Source organism: Drosophila hydei, unplaced genomic scaffold (genome assembly GCF_003285905.1).
Source record: "Drosophila hydei strain 15085-1641.00,03,60 unplaced genomic scaffold, DhydRS2 tig00000149-arrow-pilon, whole genome shotgun sequence".
Lineage (NCBI taxonomy): Eukaryota > Metazoa > Arthropoda > Insecta > Diptera > Drosophilidae > Drosophila > Drosophila hydei.
Genome location: NW_022045678.1, coordinates 5,760,998 through 5,788,912, shown reverse-complemented (window position 1 = coordinate 5,788,912; position 27,915 = coordinate 5,760,998). Strand labels below are relative to the sequence as shown.

The 27,915-nt window shown below is 36.5% G+C and overlaps 4 protein-coding genes across 8 annotated transcripts in view; 2 read left to right on the top strand and 2 right to left on the bottom strand.

The window, feature by feature from the left end:
• Positions 1–2,272: 2,272 nt before the first annotated feature.
• Positions 2,273–4,409, bottom strand: LOC111594351 (MTRF1L release factor glutamine methyltransferase). The gene is made up of 3 exons (XM_023307611.2): positions 4,053–4,409; positions 3,474–3,994; positions 2,273–3,023 (listed from the first exon to the last, which is right to left on the bottom strand). The coding sequence occupies exons 1-3, from the start codon at positions 4,299–4,301 to the stop codon at positions 2,783–2,785; spliced, it is 1,011 nt and encodes a 336-aa protein (XP_023163379.2). The 5' UTR covers positions 4,302–4,409; the 3' UTR covers positions 2,273–2,782.
• Positions 4,410–4,655: 246 nt separating this feature from the next.
• LOC111594352 (proliferating cell nuclear antigen) lies at positions 4,656–5,616 on the bottom strand. Its single transcript, XM_023307612.2, has 2 exons — positions 5,426–5,616; positions 4,656–5,378 (listed from the first exon to the last, which is right to left on the bottom strand). Exons 1-2 carry the CDS (start codon positions 5,531–5,533, stop codon positions 4,719–4,721), a joined length of 768 nt encoding a protein of 255 aa, XP_023163380.2. The 5' UTR covers positions 5,534–5,616; the 3' UTR covers positions 4,656–4,718.
• A 641-nt stretch (positions 5,617–6,257) lies between these two features.
• On the top strand, positions 6,258–8,478 carry LOC111594349 (zinc finger protein weckle). The gene is made up of 3 exons (XM_023307609.2): positions 6,258–6,558; positions 6,616–8,021; positions 8,096–8,478. The coding sequence occupies exons 1-3, from the start codon at positions 6,373–6,375 to the stop codon at positions 8,373–8,375; spliced, it is 1,872 nt and encodes a 623-aa protein (XP_023163377.2). The 5' UTR covers positions 6,258–6,372; the 3' UTR covers positions 8,376–8,478.
• Positions 8,479–9,488: 1,010 nt separating this feature from the next.
• The window catches only part of LOC111594348 (tyrosine-protein phosphatase Lar), a 143,840-nt gene continuing 125,413 nt past the window's right edge, over positions 9,489–27,915 (top strand). For 4 of the 5 annotated variants that reach the window (XM_023307607.2, XM_023307604.2, XM_023307608.2 and 1 more), the window contains exon 1: positions 9,908–10,594. The gene's annotated coding sequence lies outside the window, so the exon portion shown is untranslated. The other variant, XM_023307605.2, reaches the window with a different exon arrangement.

Here is a 27,915-nt window from a genome sequence, read left to right as displayed (position 1 = left end):
TGGCTATCTAAAACATTTTTGACTAACCTAAATTATTTAATATAAGTAAACCTTTTTATTTTGTTTAAGTCAAGTGAAAATTATTCTACACAATTTTGTACTCGCCTTCATGGAAAATAAAATACACTTAAATTTTCTCATGCTGCTTTTGATTGATTTACATAAAAAACTGTAATGGAAAAAATGTTAGAAATTTTTAGCTGCACTTTAATTGAGTTAGCACACACTTTAGTCACACTTAATTTATGCAAATTAAATGAGCGTGAAATTACATAGTGAAATACTTCCTAGTGTTTTTTCCCTTTCACATCCCAGCGCTAAATTCACTTATATCCGAACGACAAGGCGCAACAATTATGTATTTTAAAAGAGAGCGAAAAAATCGTAGCATACTTTTAAGCTGTTGCACAAAGTTCAGCTATACACATGTTTAAAGTGTGGAAGGAGAGTGGGAAATGGGGCTGGGGTTGGGGTTGGCGGAATGGCTGTGCTAAGATGTAAATTGCAATTGTTTACCTTTGAATTATGTTAAGAATGCATTTTAATTGCTTCTGCTGCAAACTGTTTAAATTTAAACATTTATTTTTGGTTGTTGTTGTGAACACACTTGAGTTGAAGTTTTGTCGCACGCACACACGCACTCACAGACACACACTGGCATACGCATCCAAGCACACGCACACACACACACAAACACGCGCGCGGGCGACGCCAAAAAGGCAATAGAGAAGTTTATTGTTGTTGTTGTTGTGCGAGGGCAGCTGTCGAAGCGAAGCGCGACACTTGAGCTAGTTGTTGTAAGCGTTTGATATTTATGTATATATAGATATATTTATAAATAAATATATATACACATACATATATACATATTTTAAAAAATTTATATTTTAATTTAAATTTAAATTTAATTTTATTGAATTTAGATTTTATTTACTTTAGGAATGTTTTTGCTCTTTTAGTTTTTGCACAAACTGTTGGGCGCTGTTGAGAGACGCTTGACGAACATCGAAGCAATCGCGGGCAGCTCTGCGAGTAGATTGCGTCCTGTCTGGTTGTACCCTAACGACTTAATGCGCTCAACGCAGCTTTTCGCACGACCATGGACCTGAGCAAAGCACCAGGAATAGCCAAAACTTCCAAGCATCCACGACAAAGAGAGAGAGCGAGAGAGAGAGAGATTCAAAAAGCGAAAGAGATACATATAAAGAGAGAGAGCGCAACTCAACTGTTGTGTATGCTGTGGCTCAATGTTTGAGTGAAAGCTGCGCTCTCCGCTGGAATGTTTACAGTTGAGCAGAGCAGCGACGCCGACAGAGACGTGAGCAGCGCGTGGGATGCTGCTTGCTGCTTGCTGCTGGTCAATGTCTCTATACCTGCAAAAATAATGGCGCTCGCTGCTTTGGCAAACTTTTATTAATGAGCGACAAGTGTGCCCAGGCTGCTGCTGCTGCTTCTGCTGCTGCAACGCGCTCAACATGTGCGCGCGTCCAAAAATGGCAAAGTAAATGGCAAAAAAATATAATATTGAGCTACGCATCACCTTTCTCTCTCTCACTCTCTCTTTCTCCCTCTCTCGTCTTCCCACCAAATTTACGTTTGTTAATGAGTGTCTAATATTTTTCAGTTGACCAACAGCTGCTTCGATTGATAACGTTAAAATCGTCACAGTGCACGCAAAGGTAAAGCTGCTTTTGAGCTACTGCACACTGGTGCAAGATATCACAATAAATTTTAACTGAAAATTAATTCAAAATTTGAAAACACTTTTTAGTTTTATAATTTTGATTCATTTATTGAACTTTAATTTATTTTTAAAACTATTATTAACTACCAAAATTTAATTTCTGGATCTGTTTAGTAAAAGTGAAAATTTTATTCCTATACTTTCATGGAGAAATTTTTAAATTTAATTGGATATCGAGTGCTTATTTCTTTAGAAATATTTTCTTTTAATTACATTTCCAACATAATTTTTCACAGATATTTTGAAGTACATTCTTTTAATTTTTCGGTTTTTGCTTTTTATATTATTAGCTAATAATCAACATCAAATATCTTTTTATCTAAAGCAATTTTTTCTTTTTGATAAATTGCTTTTTTTTAATTGTTTTAAATATGTATATGTAGTATATGTAAATATATATATATTTAAAACTTTAAAAAATATATGGTTCAAAATTATATTTAAATCTTGCTCTGTAAGTATCTATATCCAATTAATCTGAAAATAATAAGAAAATAAATAAAGAACTATATTTAAATTTTAATAATTTTTTGTCCATAATTCAAACGGCTCTATTTTCAATAGCACTTAACCCATTAAGCATCATTAAGCATAGCTCAATATATACCCTTAATTTTCTTTATGTGTAACTCACGTTTAATTTTCAAATGCTCTCAATTCACTGTTCAAATCGATTAAATAGTTGCAGTTGTTGTTTAGTGTCTATTACGGATTTATTGGGTAGCTTATAAGCATTAATAATGCAAGCCAATAAAATTAAGTGCATTAACTCGAAATACCTTTTCTTGTTGATTAGCTTCGAAATGCGTCTTTGTTTGCAAAGCCCCGAAGCGAAATACCTAATGCAATTCGTATTATAAACATATCTTTATATATAGACATATATATATAATAATATATATGTATATGTAGGAGCCTCTCAGGTAAGTGGTATTTGGGTGTCTATGTAGGTCAAATCACAGATAAATGCATTTGCGACTAATTCTAATTGCATTAATCATGTTCAATTAATTTAATGTTGTATGCAAGTCTTCGGCCCTAGACTTTCTCCAATTGGACGAAACGCTCGCGCTTATACTGATCCTCGTAACTATTTACAAAATTCAGACGACCTTGATACTGTAGATTCATAATTGTTTTCACTAGAGGTGGATGCTCGTTTCCCAGTTCCAGCCACAGCTTGCCACCAGGCCGCAAATGCCGACAAGCCAGTTCGAAGACCAAACGAGCTACGCGCAATCCATCTGAGCCGCCATCTAAAGCATTTAGGTTCTCGTACCTGCAAAAGATGAAGTTGAGATTAAACAGTTAGACAGCTTATTAATATAATATATAATGTTCCATTTAATTAAATAACTCTATAATTTCTCATTATTAAATCGGAAATAAAAACTCGCCATTCTTTTTCTTACATTGATATTTTACCTATACAGATTTCTTAACAAGTCAATTCAGACTCTATAGTTTTATAACTACTTGTATTTATAAAAATTTCTCTAATTTTCCACCTGTTAATAAGATTTTCCAATTTCTCTATATAACCTTATTACGTAGAAATCAAAAAGTAAGTTAGTCAATCAGTAAATTAAGCATAGTAAACAATTGTTCAAAGTTTTTTTATGACGTACAAATTGATTGAGGTATCAAAATGTAATGTTATCACTTTCTAAATTCTCTTATCAATCAATCAGTCTTATCAATAAAGCAATCAATTATCTTGGTGACTTACACAACCACTTCGGGATGCAGAAACTGAAACTCTTCGGTTTTTACGTAGGGAGGATTGGAAATGATTAGATCGTATTGCTTGTCCTTCAGCTCCTCGGGCAAATAGTTGTCCGTTTCCATGGTGTGATTGTGGACCTTAAAGCGCTCTTGGAGTCCAAGCATCTTGGCATTCTCCCAGACCAGCTTTGTTGCCGCTTTGCTGCGCTCAATGGCAGTGGCGTCTACTTGTGGCAATGCGTGCAGCATGGATAGGGACATAGCTCCAGAACCACAGCCGACTTCCAGCATATTCACATGCTCTACTTTCCGATAATTTTCAATTACTAAGCGGACAAACTCCTCCGTTTCGGGGCGTGGAATGAAAACAGTGGGCGCTGTCTTTAGTGTTATATCCATAAAATCCCATTCGCCGATAATATGCTGCAATGGCATGCGGGCGCAACGTGCTTCGAGGAAGCGTTCGAAGTCAACTAGCTGCTCCGAGTTGAATTTAAGCTGGGCGAAGTCATCCGGCACGGTGTTCTAAGGGTGCAAAAGGCTTACAATAAGAGACTGTTGGGCTGTAGAGTATATGACTTACAAATTTGCGCTGCAACACATGCGACACAATGCATTTCAGATTAAAATCAATGTCATTGACGCCTGCTTCCTTTAATTTATCTTCCCATCCATTCAGCGCATCGCGAACCTCAATCAATGGACTTACAGTTGGTGTTGCTGTTTTCGCTGCTGTTATTTTTGCGCTGCTGCCGCTTAGCTTGCTGTTGCAGAATGAACGTTTCGCAATTTGCGCCGTTCTCCGCAGTGGTTGCGTTAAGTATTTAAACATTGTTTAATTTAGCTTTATTATCTAATGTATTGATTAAAAATTTTGTCAGACTTTGGAGGCCGAATTTTATGGAACAGCTGTGGTCTAATTTATCGTCAGCCACCACAATTTTTTAGCAATTCATCGATAGTAGACTAGAGAGTCTAGAGGTGTTTAAGTTGCAAGTCTCGAAAATATTAACTTAATATAATAATAAATATTTATTTCGTGCTTTTCGAGGAACACCCAAACTTAAAGAACATTATAAAAAAATAATAATAATAAAATGAAATCTTGTTCTTACTACATATACAATGTCGATGTACCAAAATTAGCCACAATACGATTAATAAAAAACAATCACTAACAATAAAATAAAAATATATTATTACTTTGTGTCGTATATAATAATATTGCACATTGTCTCGCATTTCCCACTCAACCGTCTGGATCGTCCACTTTGGGCGCTAGATAGTATCGTATATAGCCATAATCTTCGATAGGGTATTCCACAAGTAACGGCACATCGGGCGCCAAGCCAATTTTCACCTTTTCCGCCAGGGGCGTGGCACGTGTAAACGTGCTTAAATATCGACCGGCAAATGAGAGTGCAACGGGCTCATCCACCTGTATGGACACTTCTCCTTTGGTCGTCTCGCTCAGTTTTATGTTTGCCGCTCCCATCTCCCCACTAGCCGAGAACTTGATGCCCTCCTTGGAGCAGGCAATGACCACCGATTCGCTAAACGTGGCCATGTCTCGGCAGATGCGAGCAAACTCTGTGGCTGGCATATGGACAACACAGTTGTACTCTGTCTCAGGTATGGCCAAGTGCTCCTGATCCAGATTTAGCAGTCGTAGCTCGTAGTCGGCGGTACGCTCCTTCCCCGCCGACTCGAAGCTAAGTTCTACTTTATCTGCCTTATCCGCTGCCTTGATGGTGACTGCATCATCGCCATTCGCACATTTCAGCACCTTTGTCAGAGACTTGAGATCCAGGCCAAGTGAAATGTTTCGATTGCATTTGTATTTCTCAAAGTATTCTTTGCGCAGGCACAATGAAACTAGGGAGACGTGCGAATTGTCCATGGCTTGCATCTACAAGATAGTTTGTAATTGTTTACCTTTTCAAAGGGTTGCCTCACCTGTATGCCCGTATCACTGCAGTCCAATGTACTCTGGTTCAGAATCTCTCTTAGTGCATCTACAATCCTTTTTAATGTTAAAGTGCTGGCCAGACGTGCCTCAAACATGTTTACAGTTTTCTCTTGTGAAACTAACAACTTATAGATACAAATACTTGAAAATTTTTGTTTGTAGGAAATATTATGAAAACTTTGAAATACCCTGTAAAAAAGTTAATAAAAATATAATAGAAATAAAAACAAATCGTTAAGTTCATTTTAATAGAATTAAACTTTATTATAAGCAGAAATATTCATACATAATAAATTGTATAAGATTTAATCTATCTTAAAATGGAGTATACCCGATTTTACATTTATCAACCGATATGTCAACAACTTCGATAAGTCAGATTATATGCAAACGGCCATTCAATCGCTTTTCTATGTTATGTTAGAGTTACAGACCGAATAAATGAGTTATACATTAAATGAAATGGATGCAACCAAACAAAAAGAAAAAAAAATGTTCACAAATGATGCAAAATTAAATTATAAAATAAATCAGAGCTTAAGCAAATTCCGAGTTCTCGAATTATTGATAGCCACTGCTATGTCTATCGACTGCCGCCTCCTGCCATGCTTGAAGTATGAGAAAGTCACAGACGAAATAAAAATAATTATAACGCAATATTAAATTAAAATTAAAAAATCAAATTAAAATAAATTTGAACATAGTATTGTTTTACTAGTGTCTATTATTCAATGCATCGATTTGTCTATCGACGACCGCCACTGGCGATAATATCGGGCTATCAATATAGCTGCAGCAGCTGATGAAAATAATAATCACATAAATATTTTGTGTTGGCAATTGCCCAATTAGAAAAATTGAATATAATTTTATTTCGACGTTAATGCAATCTTTAAAACACTAATGTAGTCATAGAATTACTAACATTTTGCAAATGTCTGCCACAGAATCGAGAGATTGGTTGCTTTGGTGTCGCCTGTGCGCCAAGGAAGATCTCGAAGGAAATATAAATGTGTTTTTAAAAAGTGAACAAAGGCTGAATGAGAGGCTAAATGAAGGTAATGATGCCGTCAGCGACATGGCCCTAGCCACTGCCATAGGCAAATACTTCTGGGTTAATGTAAGTGCCTGTTTATTGATTGTAGTCGCCATTAAGTTAAAATGCATATTTTTGTAGATAACTCGCGGCGAGGAGCTTCCCGAGATGATCTGTAGCGAGTGTTTGTCGCTGGTCACCTCGTTGGTCAATTTCTCCGAGCGCATAACTCGCGTGCAAAAGCTTTATTGCATATTGCAGAGCAGACCAAAAGAAGCCATCAATATACAGGAACTACGCCGACGATTTGGACTGCAGGAGGAGGGTGATCAGGAGCTCCAGACGCTAACTGAAGTGCACTATGTGGAGGAGAAGCCAAAGCTAAATGAGCTAGAGGAAACGGCGTTAGAGTTGGAAAATCCGCTCACGCCGAGCGGGCAGAAAGTGGAGAAAAAGACAGATGAAGCAGGAATTCGAGCAGGAATAGACGCTACAGATGATGACGACCAGCAAGAGGAAGAGGAGCAGGAGTTAGAAGAAGAGGAAGATGAACCGCTGATGGACACAGCAGCAGGATCCACTGCTGAAGATGAAGAAGAGCAAGATGAACAGGAAAAGCAGAATGATGCTGCAAGAGAAGAGTTGGTGTTGAATCTCTGCAATGATGCAGATAGTTCCAACTCCTTGGACAGCAACCCCTGCCCTGATCAACCTAAACAAGCAAAAGCGCTTAGAGGAAAATCCTTTCCATGCAGCGAATGTCCGCGCATCTATGCGCTTCACCAGACGTTGGTGCGGCACATGCGACAGGGTCATGACAAAGAAGGAGCACAGGGAGCAGGCGCAGCATATCAGCCTATTAGCAAACTGTCCTGTGAGCAATGCGAGAAGAGCTTTCGCTCGCGCTATCAGCTGCAGAAACACATGCAACAGCATCTTCCCATGCCCAAGAGGAAACGCTACCCTTGTCCAAGTTGTGGAAAGAAGTTTACGACGAATGCCTCAGCTCAATCGCATGCGCAATATGCCCACCAGGAGGAGCAGAGACCACGTCCTGTGATCTGTGAACAATGTGGCGTTGCGGTGCATTCGCTGCATGCATTAAAGGAGCATCTGTTGAGCCACACAGATTACGCTCCCTACGAATGCGACATATGCAAGAAGTGCTTCAAGAGCGTTAGCCGGCTAAAGCATCACAAGGAGACGCACGATCCTCATAAATACATCTGCCCTGAGTGTGGCATGCAACTGAATTCACGACCCACTCTCAATCGCCATCGATTGGTTCACACGGACCAGATGCAACACAAATGCGATTATTGTGGCAGGGAATTTAAGCGCGCGAAAGCCCTCAAAAATCATCTCATCTTACATACAGGGTTGAAGCCCTACTCCTGCGACTTTTGCGAGCGGACTTTTGCCAATGGCTCCAATTGTCGCACGCATAAGAAGAAATCACATCCCGAGGAGCTGGCTGCACAAGAGGCGGCAGGTGGGGGCAAGACCTACAATCGAAATATTCCTAAATTGGAGGCACTGAAAGCTTTGTGAGTATAGCTAAGGACTTGGCAAAGATCTATATATCAGACTACAAATACTCTGTGTTTCTGTTTACTTATAGTACCAAGAATAAGGATAATCTGTCGCCAGTGGCCACCAAGCAGAGCGGATGCTTTGCCTTTGGAAAGAAGCCAAAGAAAGGAGCTGCAGGAGCAGTAGGTGCAGCGAATCCTGCTGCTGTAGCACCGAATTCCGCTTCTGCATCTACCATACCCGCCATTGAAAACATTTACAGTCACATCATGAAACCCGAACAGCAACAGCTAATCCTTGCCAGCGATGGCAGCGCAAGCATTTTGCCTGTGGAACAGGCGGAGCCTAATCAAATATTTTCGTATTAGAAGGGAGCTTGCTGATTACAGAATGTATACCTGCCATGGTCCTTAACAGATACCTTATGCAACTAGAGACGGCTGCTAATCCTCAGCAGCATTCATTTTACCTTAGATGAAATGGATGGCAATGAAAAGATTTCCTATTAGAATCCAATTGTATGCGTTAGAATTCAAATGTAATCGAAGAACCGCCAGCTTCTATGTATGCTATATAGATAACATGTGAAATCATAAAACAAAACTTGAAGTATTGCCTTGACAGCAGTGACACCAAATCCTGGTCAGCTAGCTACTACAAGGAAATATTTGGCTTATGAAGCCGGAGGAAATAAGATTCTTATTAGTATCCAATTGGTGCATTTTAATGGCAACTCATAAAAACCAATTGAAACGACGAAATAAAGCCTGAATTGCCGCATTGTCAGTAGCTGCAGCAGCAGCAGCTGGACCTGGCCAATGAAATATTGCAATTGGGTTCCGATTGGGCGCGCTTATTTGAATCCAGCTCGAGCTCTGCGCATGTCCAATTCAAAAGGCGGGCGCACGGCTTACCCCATCTCTATGTACGTGGGAGTGTGCGTGTATGTGGAGTTTCTTTATATATATTTTGGGGGGCATAGTCATTTGGGCAATATCCTTTATAAAGGAATTTAGTTCAGTTGACAGCGTGCGCTTCCTCGTGATTGCAACGGCTGCGAAGTTATTTTATTTTTGTAATAAGCTAAAACTAACGATACATACAGCTGTAATTAAGCTGAATTAGGTGTTGCGCCTAATAATATGGCCGCATTAATAAATGTGCATTAACTAACGCGCTTAAAATACAATAAAAAAACTCTTTTGTGCAACGAGCGGAAAATAAAAAAAAATCGATTTCTCGCCAATGAAAACAAAGTGCTTTAATAAGCTTTAGCTAAAAGGCAGGCTACTTCCAAATTCAACAAACGAATAATATAGCTGATTGTTATCAGCTATTGCGTAGAGTTTATAAACAAATCAGAAAAACTTTAACTAAAAGAATTGCTCACAAAGATCAAACTCAAATGCAAAGTTAAACAAAAGCCGACCTACCGACTGAAATCAAAAATTTTTGTAACAGACTTATTTAATTAAAGCATGTCAACTTGAGTCAAATACAAAGAAATCAAGTAAACAATAAAGGGATTAAATTTATTTAAACAATTTTAAGCAGCAGCTGCTAGCTGCCACAGCCCTGGTTCCTGAACTTAACAGGACCATTTTGAGTGACCTAACAGTGCCGTTTCGAGTTGATTTACTGTTAAATCAACATTAATGTAGAAGCGAAAAAAAATAACAAAACGCGTCGCGCTGCACGCAGAGCACAAATTGTGTGAAAAGTGCGAAATATTTAACGCGGATTCCAGTGGGCAACTTAGTATCCAATCACTATAAGTGACAAAACCTTAAATAACCGTGTTGCATTTGTTTGAATAGTGTTATATAGTTCACTGCATCATCAGTCGAAGTCGGCGTTTTTCACTTGTTTTTACGCACATACACGCGTGAGTGTGTACGAGTGTGTTTGTGTGTGACTGTGTGTTTCGGTTTGAAAAAAATCGATTTGCTCGTAATTTTCGACTCTAATTGTGAATTTAAACAATCATATTGCTATGTTCAGTCAACGCCGGCGCCAGCGCCAGCAGCGCAGCGTAGCTTAACATGTGTTGCCTAACTGTTGTTGTTGTTGGTGTTGCTACTGCCGCGACTGCGGCTGTTGTTGCTGTTGTTGCCGAACGGGTCCAGCGGCTGCGTAGGCGGGCCTGAACACCAGCCAGTTTATATGTTTTAGTAACAACGACAACAACAACAATAATTTAACAGCGCGCGCCACTCTGAAAGTTGAAGCAACAGCGCATTCTAATTGGACTCTGTCCTATGCTGCACTGATAATCCCCCCACTCCACTCGCCCACAGACCGTTAACCACAATAACCAAAAGCTGCAGCAGCAGAGAAGAAGCAGCAGCAACAAGCTAAGTTTTGTGACTTAGCGGTACTTGCTGTCTATATATACATGTGTGTGAGTGTGTGCGAATATGCTTTATACACAGTTTCAAAAGTGAAATAAAGGCATATGATTTTTGTTTTGCAAAGTGCTTGAATTGGAAACTGACAACATATATACATGGACCATGCCCACTAAAAGGCGTTAATGCGGGAATTTTCTAACATAAAACATATTTGGAGCTGACGTTGATTTATGCAGGTAAGATATATGAGTTCAACATAAGATATACCTTAGACGGTCGAGGATCGAATTGGTCTTTACAGTTTTAGAGCCATGTGAAAATTCTGCCTACTATAATTTGAGAGTAAATCAAGCAAAAACTGCAGTCAATGTTTGGGCACTATTGCTTAAAGTTTGAGAGTCCCTCGACATAAACCATTGTAACTGGTTTGCCATTGTAGGGTATTAAGCAGTCGTTGTTCTCTTTTGTTTTCAGTAACTACTGTTAGCCGCGAACCGCATTATCCTTTTGGCTTGACCCAAATTGCGATGCCCTTTGGAACTTTGTTTTTGTTGTCGTCTTCTTTTGTCCAAACTTTATTGCACGTAGAGCAACAGCACCTACACGCCCCCAAAGTACGCCCCTTTTGGTTATCATTTAATGTGCGGCTAGTTAATTGCCCCCACTTACCCTCTTCCTGCCAGCCACCCAGCTAAAAAAACTTTAACAAACTGTCGCCTTCAACTATTTTTTTTATCAGCCAGCAAAGTTTTTAAAAGCGTTTTGTTAGCGCCTCGTCTTCTCCCTGCGCTCTTTATTTGTTTTCTTTCAGTTTTAAATTAAAATTTGCATGCCCTTTCTCTTAGCTGTCTCATTAGTTGGACGGCTGTCAAAAAGCAAGAATTTCTTTAGTGAAATTTCTTCGTTACGAGCCTAAAATCCTAATCCTTGCTACTGCTTTCTGTCTCTAATCGAAACCGGAATCAATAAGCTTGTGAGCATTTCTGCTGCTCATTTCCTTCTTTTGCTAAAAATTACTTTTCATTTGCTGTGAGGGTGAAAGGAATAAGGGAAGCGTTGGGAAGTGCTCAGGGGGTTGCCATGCACTTTAATTAGTTCGCATTTTCGGCAATTTTAGAAATTGAGTTTGATTTGGCTCTCACATATGGATGCATTTCGTTGTTTGTCCTGCTGGAATAAAGGAAACAATAACCGACGGTTGCAGCGAGTTTTCCTTGACTAGGGTCAGCTTCTACTCCATTCTGACAGCGCGGGCGGACTCGCTGTCGTGCTGTCGTCTATGTACATTTAAAGACTTCCTGGGGAATGGGAGTTATTTAATTTATAAATAAGTATGTCGGGGCTATTGGGAAATTAAGCTAAGTTATTCTAAAGCGATGAGGGGTTCTCGTCATTGATTTTAAGTCGGAAATGAACATTTATGAGAATTTATTTTATGCAATTCGATTTCTATCTAGATAAGTTGACTCCGTAAAAATCAATATTTAGGGCAGTTGGGTTGAGGAAAACGTATTTGTCATTACTTATATTATTAATAATATACTATAATTATACGTTTTAAAATGATTAAAAGCAAGACATTGCATTTTCAATACAGAATTTTCTTTTTAGTTACAAGTTTTATATAGCAAGGCACGTCATATAGTTAGAAATATGCATTGAAATTTCGCAAAACTGGAAGAAGCTGATAGGAAAGTAGAGCATATATGATGCAAGGTCCTTAAGACCAATGATAGTTTTAAAGAGAGTGTGAGATAGGTTTTCTTGAACAATTCTCATATGCTCATAGCTTAACTAGAATATCAAGATAATTAGTAACCAGAAGGCGACATTGCATTATTGTATTAAATTGTATTAAAAATTGTTTATATTGTTTTTTATATGTAAATATCAATCAATAACTGAGTGCCTCAACTTAGTCAAAGTTAAGTTTTTAAAAATATTTAAATATTTATTTATTTAAAAATATTTTCGTGTGTCTATAGTTTCGCTATTGAAGTAAGCTGGAATTACATTTTATTTTATTAAAAATTCTTTATTATTTAATTATAAATTATTTATTAAAATTCTTTGTGAATATTGTACTTAAACTGACCACTGTCAGTGTTTATTAAACTTTATCTTTGTTTATCTTACACATTCTTATCAGTTTATCTTGAGCTTAATTCACTCTATCTTAAAGTCAGTAAGAATTTATCGCGGTATTCAATTTTGCTTATCTCATTGATTAAATCTCATTAGTCATTGTACCATACCGAAAAGTCTATTTGCTCGTCCATCCATCATCGAAGACTTCTTTTGTTGCAATAGTTCGTAGTTCTTGTTCCATATTAGTTAATGTATAATTGGCAAGGCCTTTTGCAAATCCCACACGCTCTTAACTTGGTCAACAAAGTTGTCCATTTTGTTATCAATGTGTTTCAATCGTTTGGCTCAGTTGGTCTTTTTCCAGCGCCCACGCCTAAGCCCCTAAATAAGCCACTCGACATACGCATTCGCATACTTAGGGCACATCATATTGATAAGCCTTGGCCAACTTTTGGCAGCCGTTGACAATCTCTGTCTCTCTCTTTCTAAGTTGTGTTTCTTTCAATTCTTTAAGTGCATTTCAGTTGTTGTAGCAAAAAAAATATGTTAATGCTTACCCTAAAACAGATTATGGGAGTTAAAGAAGCTATTTATTTATGAAAGACCTTTCAATGTGTAAGAACTAATCCTACTTTTACTTGAGCTCATATTGCCAATTTAAGAACATAATGCAATATACACATTAAATTCAATGGCGTTGATAGAAAAATATGTTAAGACATCATATTCGACAAGGGCTTATGAGGTATATGAGAAGTGAATTTCTAATATCTCATAACTGTGATTATTAGGAATTAAATGCATTAATTCCTATATAATAAAAATGTACATTGCATTCGATTATATTTCTGTGTTAGATTGCACAAATTGTTCGTCTAAGATATTTATATAGTATTAATATGTTACTCGTAACTATAGAATGAGAAAGGTTTATTGGATTTGAATTAAAAAGTTTGAAAATATTAATATAAATATATATATATATATATATATAATAACAATAAACCTTTCTCAGTTTATAGTTACGAGTAACATATTAATACTATATACTATATATATTATAAAAAAAAAATATTAAACTTATAAATGTCCTTTTTACAGATTGAATATCTTAAAATTTACATCTAAAATATTTTGTCCTTTATAAGAAATTAAAAAAGTCCGTTAAGTTAAATATTCTTTATTTTCCTCACCCATAATTATACTTATATTTATATCAAAACAATTCTATGTTTTTAAAATCTATAAATAATTTAAAGCTATTTCGGTGCTTTTGTCTGTGTAGACTTTTTTATGTTTAGCTTAGTTAGGTCGAAAAGCTTTCTTCCCATTGTAAGCGCCATGCCAGAAGCTTTTATTACGTATAACAGCTGCGAAGGGTGCTAATGTGTAAAGCTGCATGAAGTAAGCTTTGCCTTTTGTATATGAATAGAGAAATTGAGTAGAAAACTCTTATACAAACCTTGACATAGCTACCCTTAAGCCGCAAACACTTAATAGAACAGATGCGACGCTGTTATACAGTAATTTATGCTGTTATATAGAATAGCATAGCAGCACAGTGCTCAATTTTGGTTTAAGTTATAAGATAAATATTGTTATAATTTAACTTTTGAGGTTAACGCCATTTCATGTTAAAAGTAGAACAGTTTTAGCTTATAAAAGTTATTTACTCTACTGAAAAACGGTGTTGTGTCTAAATAACAAACTGTCATACAACATCCTTACCAATGTCATGTACCCTATCAAAGTTTCGACCTCGACTCGAATTATAAGAGGAATTCTTTAAAAAAGTGTGCTCGAATATGATTGCTTCTAGTAATTTATCAGAGAAAAACACCTGTACATTTTTTGCATTTTATTTTTCTATATTTAAATTCCGTTTGTAGTCTTGTATACCAGTTGGTCTTTAAATGTGTAAACTTATATGAGCTGTTGGTTATGAGAGAAATAAAAATGTTCCACAAATATAAGAAATGAATGTATAATTGTTTTTCGTATACCTACGGTTGTCATACGGGTATAAATATTAGTCAGTATAGCTACCAGTCTTTTATACTTAACATGCGTATAGACTAATTTGTGTTATACCTCAGTAGAATAGAAAAATTGTGTAAGTCTGTGCAGCTTAAAACTTATAATTGTAGCACAGAGTTATGACCCGGCATAACTCTTCTAACACGTTAGTCCCATCTTATACAGACTCCCCTGTTGCGCTATAAAACCATTTAGTGAATACTTAAACCTCAAATAAAACAAAATTCCTTTTTATATCAGTTGGCTTTATAGAAGAAAATACAACCCCTAACTGTGTAGTAATATTTCAAACTACCCCGTTGCAGTTTCCACTCATTTGTAGTGCATCTTCCCCTTTTTATGTCCCTTTTTGGTTAGCCTTGCTGCATGGAGCACAAACTAATGAGTCGAATGTGTCTTAGCTCAAATGGCACATGCAACCACTGAAAACCGAAGCCAAGGCTTTAGCTGCTTAAAAAATTGCGCGCATATAAATTGCACGTTATTATCCTTGCAACTGCAGCGGACAGACGAATCCCTTGACGGCCACAATTCTCTGATATTTTTTTATTTTTGTTTCAGTTTTTTTATATCTTTTCTGCAAAAAAAAATGTGGGTGGCTGAGTAGAGAGAGGGAAACAGAGATAAACCAAAGCTTTTACTTTAATTAAATGCGTGCGTGTGCTGGCAAGTCGCATTTTAGAATTTTCTGGTGCTACTTTTCCCTGTTCTTGTTGTTGCTGTCGCTGTTGTTGTTATTTGTTGCAGTTTCTGATTAACGGCAGCTGCTTTTGATCTAGCTTTAGATAATGCTTCACATATACGCCCCTCCTTCTGGCCGGCTAAATTTCTCATAGCATATATTTATGCTGATTGAGTGGGGCTTATCTGGAAGTAAACGATGTCGAGCTCAGCTCGTGGCAAAGTCCTCGCCGAGCCATATAACAACATAACTCATATGATCTCCAACGTTATGTCAATTGTAAGCAAATCAGCGCCGAGGCACATAAAAAACCGCAGCTGAAGACAAATGTTATTATTAAAATGGCCAAACGCGTATATACAAAAAGGAAATAAAAAAAAACAATGGCAAAAAAGCGCATATGCGAGGGCTGTTATGGATGTTTGTAAAAAAGAAAGGGAGCAAAATAGGAATTGTGAAATTCGAATATATCATATAATTCAATATAAATAATATATTAATAAAATATATTTTGAAATCATTAATTGCTAAAAACAATTTTAATACAATTGAAATTGCTTTTCTTTAATTAATCACAATATAACATGTATACGTTAGTAAAGATATAATAAATTCAAATATCAAACGAAATTTTTAAAAATAAATAAAAAAAAAAATACATAATGAAAGTTTTTTTAAATGAATGAATTAAAATAAATACTAAATGAAAACATAGAACATATTTAAAAATTTTAATAAATAATTAAAAATTTGGACGTTTGCTAAATTTATGTATTTTTTATATATTAAGTTTTTTCATTCTCAGATTAATTAAAATGTTTTGGTGTTTCACAGTTAAGTAAATAAAATCTTATTAAGTTGCGGAATATTAAAATTTGTCGCTTTTCACACTGTATTCATACTTTGCCTAACTTTTGTGGAGACCCACATTGTTTACTGCTGTTGCCCAGCACATCCTTTAAGCAATAAAATATCAAGCTAAAAGCCCTTCAAAATGACAGCGAGTTGTTGTTGTTTTCTGTTGATGCTGCTGCTGCTGCTGCTACTGTAAGCGTCTGCTATAAATTTGAAGTATTAAAACAGATATCGAATGGATTATTTTTAATATATGAGCATGCATACAGAGTTTGGCCAGAGTTGGCCCCGAAAACTGCAGCCAGGCAGATAGCGGGCGTAGAGCCGACTCCGACGGCTGCCAAGGCGAAACGCAATTAGCCCCTGCAGCAATTGGCCTCGCCCTCGCTTCTACCATGCCTACGCTCTACAAATTGCCAACAGCAGCAGCAGCATCTACATTCGCATTCACATCCTCAACCGCACTCGCATCCGCATCCGCATCCACATTGGCAGTGCCAACAGCGCAGCTGGCATTTTCCGCTGCGTAATCCTTTTATTAATCCCCTTGGCTTGGGCTAAGATCCTTTACACTGCTGTTGGCACTTTTGCAAATCATGAAAAAGAAACCCAACAAGCGCAAGTACAAAAACAATAGCAACATGGCTGGGAATGTCTAAATCGAACGACTAGTTGAGTACCCTGTAAGCAGCCAGCTGATATTTATTGCGTAGGCATATGGATGATAATGTTTATTTATTATTATTATTCTATTTATTTGTTTTATTTCTTATTATTTTATTTATTTGTTTTATTTATTATTATTTTATTTATTTGTTTTATTTATTATTATTTTATTTATTATTATATTATTTATTTGTTTTATTTATTATTTATTTATAACGTGCTAAGTGCTTTAATTTAATAATCTTGAAATTTTGATAGGTTTCCTTTTTTTCTCTCCAACTGATAGGTTGTAATGTTGACTTATGACTTATGAAACATGAATATATATTATTATGATATTATTATTTTAAGCAATAGTTAATTCATTTTTTATATCTGTTATTACAATTTATATTCTATTGCCTATACAATTTGAATCTTTTAAATATTTTTATATTTCGAAAATAATTGGATGAGTTCCATGCGTGTGTTTAAGCAAAATAAAATAAATATATTCTAAAAAAGTTTAAAAATGTACACAAACACTTAAAAGTTTTGCCTGTATTTCTAGTACCTTTTTTGTAATATTAATAATATAATAATAATATTAATAATAATGTTACTTTTCCTAAACTTGAAGATATATATGTTAAATAACATTTCTGAATTCAGATACCCAACTTTCGCTGGGTACAATAGAAAGCAACATATCTGTTTATTCAACTAAGTAACTAGTCGGTCAAGGCCTGCCTTTTATATTCTACTTGGCACAACTTTATGTTACCCCTTTTTTTAAACATTTTTATAGGCTAAAAGAGCAAAAAAACAACTAACCAACATAAAATTAAGATAAATATGTGGGTGTGGAACATATGCCAACGGATTTGCACGCTTTGGTTTGCCTGGTTAGTTCACAATTTGTTGCTGTGCTTAGCAAAGATTAAAAATTAATTGCACAGGGTTAGAGGGAGATTCGAGAGAGAAAAAGTGAGACGAGTGCAAGAATAAACTTTGGCGCAATCTGTGTTGATTATTTCTGTTTGCGTGGCAGCAGCAGCAGCTGCTTTGCTCGTCAAAAGCCTAAAATGTGCTGTGCGTTTTTTTCATTAAACGAATTAATCAGGCAGTGTCCCGTTAAGTCGCTTTGCTTCTAGTCACTTTACAACACTGGTTAACGAACAAAAATCCCCCTGCTCCTTGCGCCCTCTTTGCCTCTCTCTCGCTCACTTTTATAGTGCTTTGTGCAGGCGCCGCATTAAAAATTCAGAATGCACTTAACGAAGCATAGCGCGTAGACCGATAGCCAGGATAGCATAATATGATACACAGCAGCGTAGCACTCGTGGGTAGAGGGCGAAGCGAGGAGCGGCAACTAAAAACCCATTTTCAGCGCTACACAACACTGGGTATTCCGCGCACCGTTAGATGCTTGGTCAGTGCTTAAGTTAAATCGCTCGAAAATGGCAAACTTTTGGAGAAACCTCATTACTATCAATCGAACCGCGTCGACTAGCTGGATTATGGATGAATTTAAACATGGATTGAAAAGCTATTTGCAGCAGGTTTGGCTCAAAGGATCTATTAATGTATAGTCGAGCTTAATTCATATTCTAAGAGAAGCAGTTAGTTTCTTGCTTAATTTTGAGAATATTCTTTGATAAAAAATACGAAACAGAAATGAAAAAAGTGTAAAAATCAGTGCAAAGCACAGGAAGATAACAAAATTTATTTTTGCAATTATAATTGTTGCTATCCATTGACATTTAATGATTTGATAAATGGTTTTTCCTTAAAGCGTATCTTAGAAAATATATTCAATATTTTAAAAGAATTTATGAAATTCTGGATGTTAGTTGAGCAACTATAAAATAGATTTTTTTATAAATAATCAATTGTTTATGTTTTTTCTTATATAACTCAAGGCTTAGGTCATTAATGAAGCGACCCCTTTCAAGATTTTGTTGTTTATCTATCTTGGGTTTTATATGCTTAAAGTCCAGGGTCAAAAAATATTGTAAACTCTTTTTCAGTTGGCGGCACTTTATCAACATTAGCGCAACTTGTTTTGCATTATACTTAACATTGTTGTTGTTGTTGTTGCTGTTTTTGCTGTTTTTTTCTTGCTGTATGTTATTTTAGCCTTTTCACGCACCACGCAACGGGGTTGAAAAGTTAATTCAATTAGCTTGACTCTGCCACTTAAGCTGGCTTTTAATAATAAGCAGACAGTTAAGTACTTTGCCTGGCAACATTCTCACAGGAGCAAGGCACTAGGCAAAGCTGGAGAGGTTACTGGAGGAACAGTTTTGTATAATTTTTTAACAATTTAGTAATATTTGATGCCCAGTAAAGAAAGAAAAAACTTATAAGGCTTAGACCAGCAGTCTGCCTCTGCATCAAATTAAAATATATACATAAACATCTGCAACTCAGAGACTAAATGAGTCAGTAATGAGCAGTTGACGTTCAGGCTAGTTTATAGTCAATATAGAAGTAATACGAATATAGTAAAAACTCTTAATAATATCGGAATATGATTTTTTTATTTTATAGTTAAAGTATTGCTTAATACTTTGCCCACTTTTAACTGTGAAATTTAAAAGCTAAGCAACTCGAAAGTTTATCAATTAAGCAATGAAGAGTTTGCAGTTGAAGGCTGCAATTATCTAGAACAAGAGATGCGTGGTAGGGAGTCCCTCTAACTCAAAATATGTTGAGTGTGTTAAGTGTCAATAAAATATACGCTGGCACCCAAAAACTACACGTTGTTTAAATGTCAAAGTCCACGCGGCGTATGCGTAATAAATGACAAATTACCCCCTTCTGTGCTCTATATATGTATAGATGTGCGTGTGTGTGCGCGTGTGTATTTGCTTTGTGCAATTGCACATAAATCAAGCAAACAACTCAATTGAAATGCTAGACGCAATAATATCATAATTATATTGTCATATACACGGCCGACTCGTAACTTCATCATTGCGTTAATTAGCTTGATCGTAATTAGGTTTGAGTTGTGGGTCGCATGTGTGTGCGTGTGTGTGCATACATTGCATACTTTTGCGGGCCTGCGCGCGCGTTCTGCCTAATGAGTAAATCGTAAACTAATTGCAAGATAATTAATTTTAATTATTTGTGTATTTTACTTGGGCCCCGCCTTAGTTCCCTCGATCTGTAAACCTGCGCGCGCCCCCTTGTTCTTTCAGCCATATGATATAATCAGCTGGACATGGGGACCATTAAAAGCACATTAGCTTGTTAAGCGTTGGCCATTGTTGATGGGCCTGCCAAACAACCCCAACCCCATACCCTCCCCTTTCTACAACAATAACAGCAGCTACAACAACAGCGACGACGTTTGTTTGTTGTCTTTAGTTGTTCATACATCATTATCATTAAAGCGTTAAATTGTTTTGTTGTTTTCGCAGCGATGATGAGGGCCGCTTGTTTCCCGCTGATTTAGCTGGGGGTACTTTGGGGGTTGCACGTTTAAATGATTTGAACATTAAGGCTAGAGCTTTGCAGTTTTAAGGGGTGGGCGTCTGTGGCTCATAATAGAGTCTCAAGGGATTACAGCTGATGTTTGCTCACATTTGATGTGGACTTGCACATTACGAGATTGTTCGAGTTCTTATTGACTGACGAATATCAATTTGATTATTTAAGAATTCTTTTCCATAGTACGGTATTGATTATCAATTTAACTGATTATCTGGCAGATATCGCTTGCATCTTGTATAAATAAAACGACAAGAAATATGGTAAAAATATTTTATTGCTGTATATCGTTTTCTCATTTTTGGCAACACAATTCAATTCTAAGCTTCATTTACAAAAAATACTTGTCATTTATCCACAAAATTAAGACTTCAGTTTTAATTTTCTTTTGATTTACTCACAGAACCCACAATTTTTATAAATTCGATTTAAATTTCTGTGAAATCAATTTGAAATTCGAATTGATGAAATTATTTGCATTTCGCTTTCGATAAAACTCAATAAAGTATTCATTTGATAGTTGTTCTATTCATTTTATTGCGGAATGCAGTTGTTAAATAAATAATTTACATATTTCTCTCTTTTCTTTCTCTATTATGGCGTATTATGATGTCTTTTATTTTGTGTAAATTGATTTTAATTATAAATTCACAATTTCAATTTCGATTTCGAATGCAATTCGATTTCACAAAAAATTATTACTCTTGGGAGGAAAACCAATTATAGTCTTATAAGAGAAAAACAATTGTTTTGCTCGAAAATTAAGTCCAAAGAAATTGAGAAAAGAGGAACAAACTGTTGCGCAGTTTCTCGGCTTGCCACCCCCATCAGCCTCTCATCTGCCAGGCAACAAATTATCTAAGAAACTTTCAGATAGCATATGCAATTTTTCTTGTCATTCGTTTAACGCAGATGTTTTCGGAACTTGCGACTATTATATATGTATTCGTAATATATAGGGAGACATGTGCATGTCTCGCTGTACAGCTGTATATATATATATTTAGTATACTTGGTACATGTCAGCATTAAATATTCATGTAACAGTTAGGTAGAGAGAACAGTAGAGTGAGAGGGGGGAGACATAAGGTTACATCTTCATACGCAGCAGAAAAGTATGCTTGGCTTGTATAAGTTTATTTGCCGTTACACGCTCAGTTTGTGAAGTGTATAGGGAGGGGTAGATTGGTGGGTTGGGGGGGGGGGCAGGGCCATTTGGCGCTGGCATTAATGTAGCCGCTAAGTGCCAATGTCATGCTAGGCTAAGCCCACTGTGCAGCCCAACCGCAAAAGCCAATGAAGATTTCCGGCTAAAAAGGGTGCGTGCTTTGGGCTAAGAGAACCACTGAATGAGCGACTGAACGGGACAATTCTAGGGGTAGACGAGCGGAGGAGCAGTTTGCTTAGGCCAAGGCGTAGACCTTTGCATATTTCATAAGCAATTACTAAGCGGCTTTTAGGCGTCGAGTATTTTTCAAAAAACAAGTCGAGTGCAGAAAGAAAAAAAGAAGAAAGATTACGAAATTGCCAGCGTTGACAACGCAGACACGCCTACAAGCAGGCCGTAACGCACTTTGCGCTAGCTAGGCACTAACAAACACACACACACACACCCCTACGCACCCACCCACATACACACAGAAATGCCAAATGGCCAAGCATATAATTTATGATTACATTTTATGACTACACACACTGAGAGTTGCCTGTCTTTTGCCTTTTTGTTTTTCTACCTTGTTGCGCTTTTGCTGCCACACTCAACCCCCTCACTCCCTGCTACACTTTTTAGTCATTGCTTCCTATTATTTTGTTATTAAATTACACGCAATTGCCTTTGGCTTCCGTGTGTGTGTGGTTGATTTTTATGACTTGAGCAGAGTTCAAAGTAAATGCCGTCCCTCCATCTACCCCATTCTGCCTTCCGCAATTCCATTAAAAGTTGATTTAATTTCAGAAATTTGCTTTTTTTCTACCATTAATTTGCTACGCAATGCATTTAAGTCGTTGACAGCGTGTTCAATTTTTTGTATTTTGATTTATATTACCTGGAAGTCGTTTAATCTGGAATTAAAATGTGATTAAGTGTTGCAAAATGACTTGGTTAAAGTGTCTGGCTGAAGCAAAGCTTGGAAGTCATCATTTTTGATGCAAATTACTCAATTTCTAAGAAAAATAAATTCCTATAAAATTCAGCAATTTATGTATGTAAAAATTTAATAAAACTTGTGTTTAGAATACTTGGAAAAGTTTATTCGAACTTGAATTCGTATATATATTTATGATAATTATAATCTATTGCAATTTTGAATTAAAAAGATTACTTTTTCGCTTGATCCTTATATCTGTTGAAAATATTTATATATGTATTTATTTTTCTTAAGAAAAACTATTCCAAAGATCTCTTAAAAGGCAACACGCGTCTTTCTTTTACGCTTCGATTTCCGCTTTCATTCCCTTTTAGTTAATTTTTTTGTTTGGGCTCAGTCGATTATCTTGTATCTTGTATCTCTAAACAAAGGCCGACAATTATCTTAATGCCAGGTGCAAGAAATTAATGTGCTGTAAGCACATTTCAGCACAATACTTGCTATAACTAGCCCATGCTATGGGCAAGGTCCTGCAAAGGGGAACCGTGGAAGAACGTGGACGTTAGATGACGATGTCGCACTTAATCTGCGATAAAGACGGGAGTCCCTTTGGCCTAGGCAAAAAAGGTAGCTGCAGACAAATCGCTGTCTGGCCCACGGCAAGGGGCGGCGGGCGGGTCTGACCATTATAAGAACTCGTTGTGGTCCCTTTTTTGTGTGTTGTTGTAGCTCGGTGTCATCTATTTGTATCTTTATGTGCTTAATGTCAACGAAATAATTGAGTAACTCTGTGGCGTAGGTGTGTGTGTGTGTGTGTGTTCAGGTGCCGGAAAGAGAGAAAAGGCAACAAAGTGCAGGCATAGCACATGAATAGTGAATGGAGAATTTTGGATAAGGCTAAGAAGGGTCAGAAGGGGGTTGCTTTTGGACATTTGGGCTGCTGACAGCTTGACTGAAATGGAAAGTTAATGTTTATTCCATTTTTATGGGCAGGGGGGTCGCTGGAGATAGTGATAGAGATAGGGAGAGGCCAGATAGGATGTTGTAAATCTCTATTTTTGATGTTTTAGCGCTATTTCATGTTTTGTGTCAAAAGGTAAAAAGTTAAAAGCAAAGGCTTTTCATTCGACTGTAGACAAAAAGTTAAAGTATCTAAATATAAAAAGAATTAATCTATGAATGAAGAATTGCATGAAGCAAGTTTGCTATTAATTTTAGACTGCGATGTTTCTGAAGATATTTTTAATGTAACACAAACTTTTTTTATAAATTAAATGTCAATTAAGGCGTGTCTATTAATTATATAATTTAGCGAGAATAGCGAATATTGCGAGCTTATGATTTATTGATAAACTGAAATACCTTAAGAGCATATTGAAATGTGGAACAGAACTTTTATTATATGACAGATGCGGTACTTAACAAGCAAAAAGTTCTGTAAGCGGGTTTGACCTTTTCTATATTTTAACATTTCTCTTTTACAAAAAGATAAAGGCTTAAGCTGAAAGAACCTTTTCATTACAGTTTAAATGTATTTTTCATATTTAAATATTTACAGTATGGGCAACAAAGGAAATGTAACTGCTTGCTTAGTTTGTGTCCAAGTTGAACTTCATAGATCTGAACAAATATACAAATGATTAAAGAATAATGCAGCGTGTTTCATATATGCGTCTCAGTTAGGAAACTTTGTGTATTACAAAAATTTTTCCAACAAGTTTTTTATAGCTTTTGTTTGGGCCGTTGGAGATTTTGGGATTTGATTTGAAAACCAAAAAACTCTTTTTGGCTGCTTTTAGGCTTTATGTATTTTCAATACATGCGCTGCGAGTACATTTTATGGCTACGACAGCGGTCCACCTGCTTGGCATGCACAACTAGTTTTCTCTCAGTTGGCACTCAAGTGGTTTTGCCTTTGCTTCTTCGCCTGTTCACAGATATTATATTATTTCTGTTGGCATGGTGCGTGGAAAAACCAATTTTCTCAGCGCTTTTTTTCTGTATTTTGCTCTATATTTTTTTTTTGGTAATATGACCATTTTATGGTCCACGCATGTGGTGTGCTTGTGAGTGTGCGTGTGTGTGTGTGTGTGAGTGTAGGTGTAGGTGCTAAAGCTTAACACGTACTGGCATGCCTAAAGGTAATTGCTGCTTAGCTCTAGGCACCACCACCTGCACCATCTGCATCACCTTCCGTTTTCTACGTTTTTTTTAATGAAACAATCTCAGCAAATATGATATTTTGTATGCAAACATGCAAAATATTGCCAGCGCCTGGTCCCAAAGCGGCATACTCGTTAAACGAAATAAGCCAAGCCCCGCCCACCTGGCCACCTTCCTGCTGAGCCGCCTAGCGGTTGGTTGGGCTGCTCTCGCTGTGTATCTTTGTAGCAATATATCTCTGTGATGTGGTAGGTTGGCTGAGTCTTACGTCAAAAGACAAACAAACAAATATTTGCGCTGACAATAAGCTGAGCGAAGCGCAAAAAATAAGAGAATTAAATACAGTACGCGACAGTTCCAGCAGACAAATTCGTTGCGAATTCGACAAACTTTCACATTTTGCCATTTTCATATATATATACATATATACTATATATTTCGTAATATTGTTTATAAAATAAAGCAATTCAATAAAGCTAAACAATAAAAAATTGTAATTATATAATTCATTTAAAAAGTCAACTTTTTGCCATAAGAAATCTTCTTATATTTCGGCTTATAAATATTCAAAGATTTTTAATCAGCTTTAATTTAATTCTTCAAAAGTTTCAGATCTTTTTTTAACATTAATATAGATGCTCTTAATTTTGTTTTCTTGAAAATTTTATTGCCATACAAAAAGCTGCAATTGTTGAGAATAACTCAACTACTTAAAATCTCCAAATATTTTGGTATGCACACAGATAAATAATGTCATAAATAATAACAAATAAAGTCAATCGAATTACATTTGTTTTTACAATTTTAACAAATTAAATATAAAATTGAATTAAAACTCATTTATTTGTTTCATACGAAATTTACTTCTAGAACACTCTCTGCCTTAATGCAATAAAGTCAGCGCGCTGTGAAGCGCATAGAAAGGCATAAAGCAGCTGTCTGTCTGTTTGTCAGCTTTTTTCAATACGTCAACGCATTTTGAGCGGCTTTTATGAAAAATGTATGTTTTTAGCTGCCGAACGCAAATTGTCAGCTGCATTTCAAATGAGCTCGCGCCGAGGAAAGAGAAAAACCCTTTGATAAGTAAATACAAAATTGTCAACTCAAACTCCATATGAACACAGTCTTATATATTTATATATATATATATATACATATACTGGCATTAAATATGTATTGTATATCAATAATTCAATATTTATTTTCACTTTTGTCGCTTTTTCTCATTTTGTGCTCAGCCGTAAGGCGGTAACAAGGAAATTTAATCTTTTTCTTTTGCACATTTCTCCACCTGCTGGCAAAATATTGTTCCATACATATCTTTTTTTCGTTTGCTATCTTTGACGAGCCCTGAAACCCAATTAGTTGACGACGACGACAACGTTGGCGTTCTCGTTGTTGAAATTTGACATCTTTGCAGCAGCAGCAGCAGCAGCAATTGAAAATTGAAATCCAAATTGTATTTATAACGAAACGAATAGGGGGAAATATCAATATATATATATATATATATACGCCTCCTTTTGGCGTGCGACGAGTTTTAAGTTTCTTCTCTGTTGGACAATTGATAATCAAATCTAACTAAAAAAAATGTGGTTGGCTCTTCTTTATCTTTACTTATGTGTGCGTGTGGGTGTACGTACACGGCCTGAGGGCATAGATGAGTTGGCAGGACAACGTGTAAAATTGGAGTGAAGTGAAAAGCCGCTGTCGTAATAATGAAGCTGCTTGTTAGCAGCTGAGGAATTGAATAAAAAAGTTCATAGATAGCCCAGCCACGACAGCAATTGAGGTATGAAATATAATATATTAAAGATGAACAAGTGTGCTTAGTAGCAAATGCATTAAGAAGTAATACCCTGTAATTTGCCATAATTAAACGCAAACTTCAAAATCTGTAACTCTGTCAAAAGCGAACCTCAATTACCTCATTCTTAGATACTAATTTTCTTTGTTATAAGAATTTAAGTGACTCTGCTAAAGTTATCGAGTTTTGCTAATATTGTTGAATAACATCAAGGAACTGAAGATGTTCTTTAACAATTTCTTCCACATTCTAAGCATTTCCAAGCTACTTTCAGGTTTCATTACTCCTCACTATTTTGTTCACAGCTTCCTTGTAATCTTTTGCCATTTAAAACAAATAAGCTGCATTTGAATGTGTTATGCATTTAAGCACATGTAACTGCCCTTTGCCTATCTCTATTTTCATTAAATACCATCTAATTTCCGCAAGAACTTTGTGTACACCCCCTATACGTCCATTACAGTCGTCCACCCTCCCCGAAACTATTTACCATACTCTCTAATTACAATTGCGCGCTGCTTCGGCCTTTGGCTGGTCACATTTGCTGTATGTGGACATCTTGTAGCCCCCAAGGAGTCCGGCTTGGCGTTGAATGTCCCATTCCATGTCGTTTCGTTCCATTCCGTTCAGTGTTGGGCAACTAAGCTGTCAACAAATTAACTGTAACACTCTGAGCTGCTGCTCCACTGAGCTGCCTCTACATTTTGGCCATGTTCTCGGCTCGGCCGTGCACATGTGTCGTAAATTGCATGCCCCAAAGGAGCTGCTAAAGCGACAAACCGGCAAGCCGACAAACCGACAAAGCGACAGTCCCAACAAAACAACAACAACAACAACGACGTCGAGCGACAGCAGCAGCTGCCGCAGCTCTCTGCATGAATTGAACAATTAGCAAAATTGCTCCAGACCTCCCCAACGAAAAAAAAAAAAAACAGAGAAAAAATAAACTGCCAGATGATTTAAATTTCTTTTCTTCTCAATTTATATACACTTGCCTATGGGTATTATAATTTTACAACAATTAGTAGGTTAAGTAAGTTGGGCATGTGACAATATATAATAATAATTGGCTGATTGAGCCAGGTAAACGCGGGCTCATCCCAAAAGTTTAAATGAAGCTGACGGTTAGCAGAGGTTGTGTTTGTAGCTGAAGCAGTTCATGGAAAATTTGTGTCACAATTCTAAACTAAAACTAAAGTTTTAATAATTCATATAATTTATATATGTATTAATATCATGTGTTGAGATTGTGAATCATTTCAAAGCAAATTCACTGCCCTGGGTAAGTAAACGAAAAGCTAAAAATAAATATTTTTAGCGAGCGTACATTCCATAGATTAATCCGCTTTCATGAGCGGAAAGACGGCGATAGAGTGGAGAGTTTTTTTATCAACAACGGTTTATTAAGTTAAATTTAGCTCGGATTCTTGTCTAGCTTTTGATTATATGCTAAATGTGGTTTACTTTTGGCATCAGAGTCATTTAATCATGGAGGCGTATAGAGTATTTAATGTGCGTCATACCACATATAATTGTGTGTATAGCCATTTTTGCCTCATGTATTTGTGTGCGGGGGTGTTTAGAGCCAGGGGGTAGGCGCTACATCCATAGGTTGGCGTGGGTGGGGTTTGTCGCTATAAACGATATACATTTTGTATAAATAACGGCGCTACGTGCGGTAATGATGTCGACACG

What these genes read in the sequence shown, in the direction of transcription:
- LOC111594351 (XM_023307611.2), bottom strand. Translation starts at nt 4,301, where the DNA reads ATGTTTAAATACTTAACGCAACCACTGCGGAGAACGGCGCAAATTGCG. An exon ending in ATGTGTTGCAGCGCAAATTT is followed by an intron (nt 3,995 to 4,052) that starts GTAAGTCATATA and finishes TTGCACCCTTAG; the next exon opens with AACACCGTGCCGGATGACTT. An exon ending in CTGCATCCCGAAGTGGTTGT is followed by an intron (nt 3,024 to 3,473) that starts GTAAGTCACCAA and finishes CATCTTTTGCAG; the next exon opens with GTACGAGAACCTAAATGCTT.
- LOC111594352 (XM_023307612.2), bottom strand. Translation starts at nt 5,533, where the DNA reads ATGTTTGAGGCACGTCTGGCCAGCACTTTAACATTAAAAAGGATTGTA. An exon ending in GCAGTGATACGGGCATACAG is followed by an intron (nt 5,379 to 5,425) that starts GTGAGGCAACCC and finishes ACTATCTTGTAG; the next exon opens with ATGCAAGCCATGGACAATTC.
- LOC111594349 (XM_023307609.2), top strand. Translation starts at nt 6,373, where the DNA reads ATGTCTGCCACAGAATCGAGAGATTGGTTGCTTTGGTGTCGCCTGTGC. An exon ending in GCAAATACTTCTGGGTTAAT is followed by an intron (nt 6,559 to 6,615) that starts GTAAGTGCCTGT and finishes ATATTTTTGTAG; the next exon opens with ATAACTCGCGGCGAGGAGCT. An exon ending in TTGGAGGCACTGAAAGCTTT is followed by an intron (nt 8,022 to 8,095) that starts GTGAGTATAGCT and finishes GTTTACTTATAG; the next exon opens with TACCAAGAATAAGGATAATC.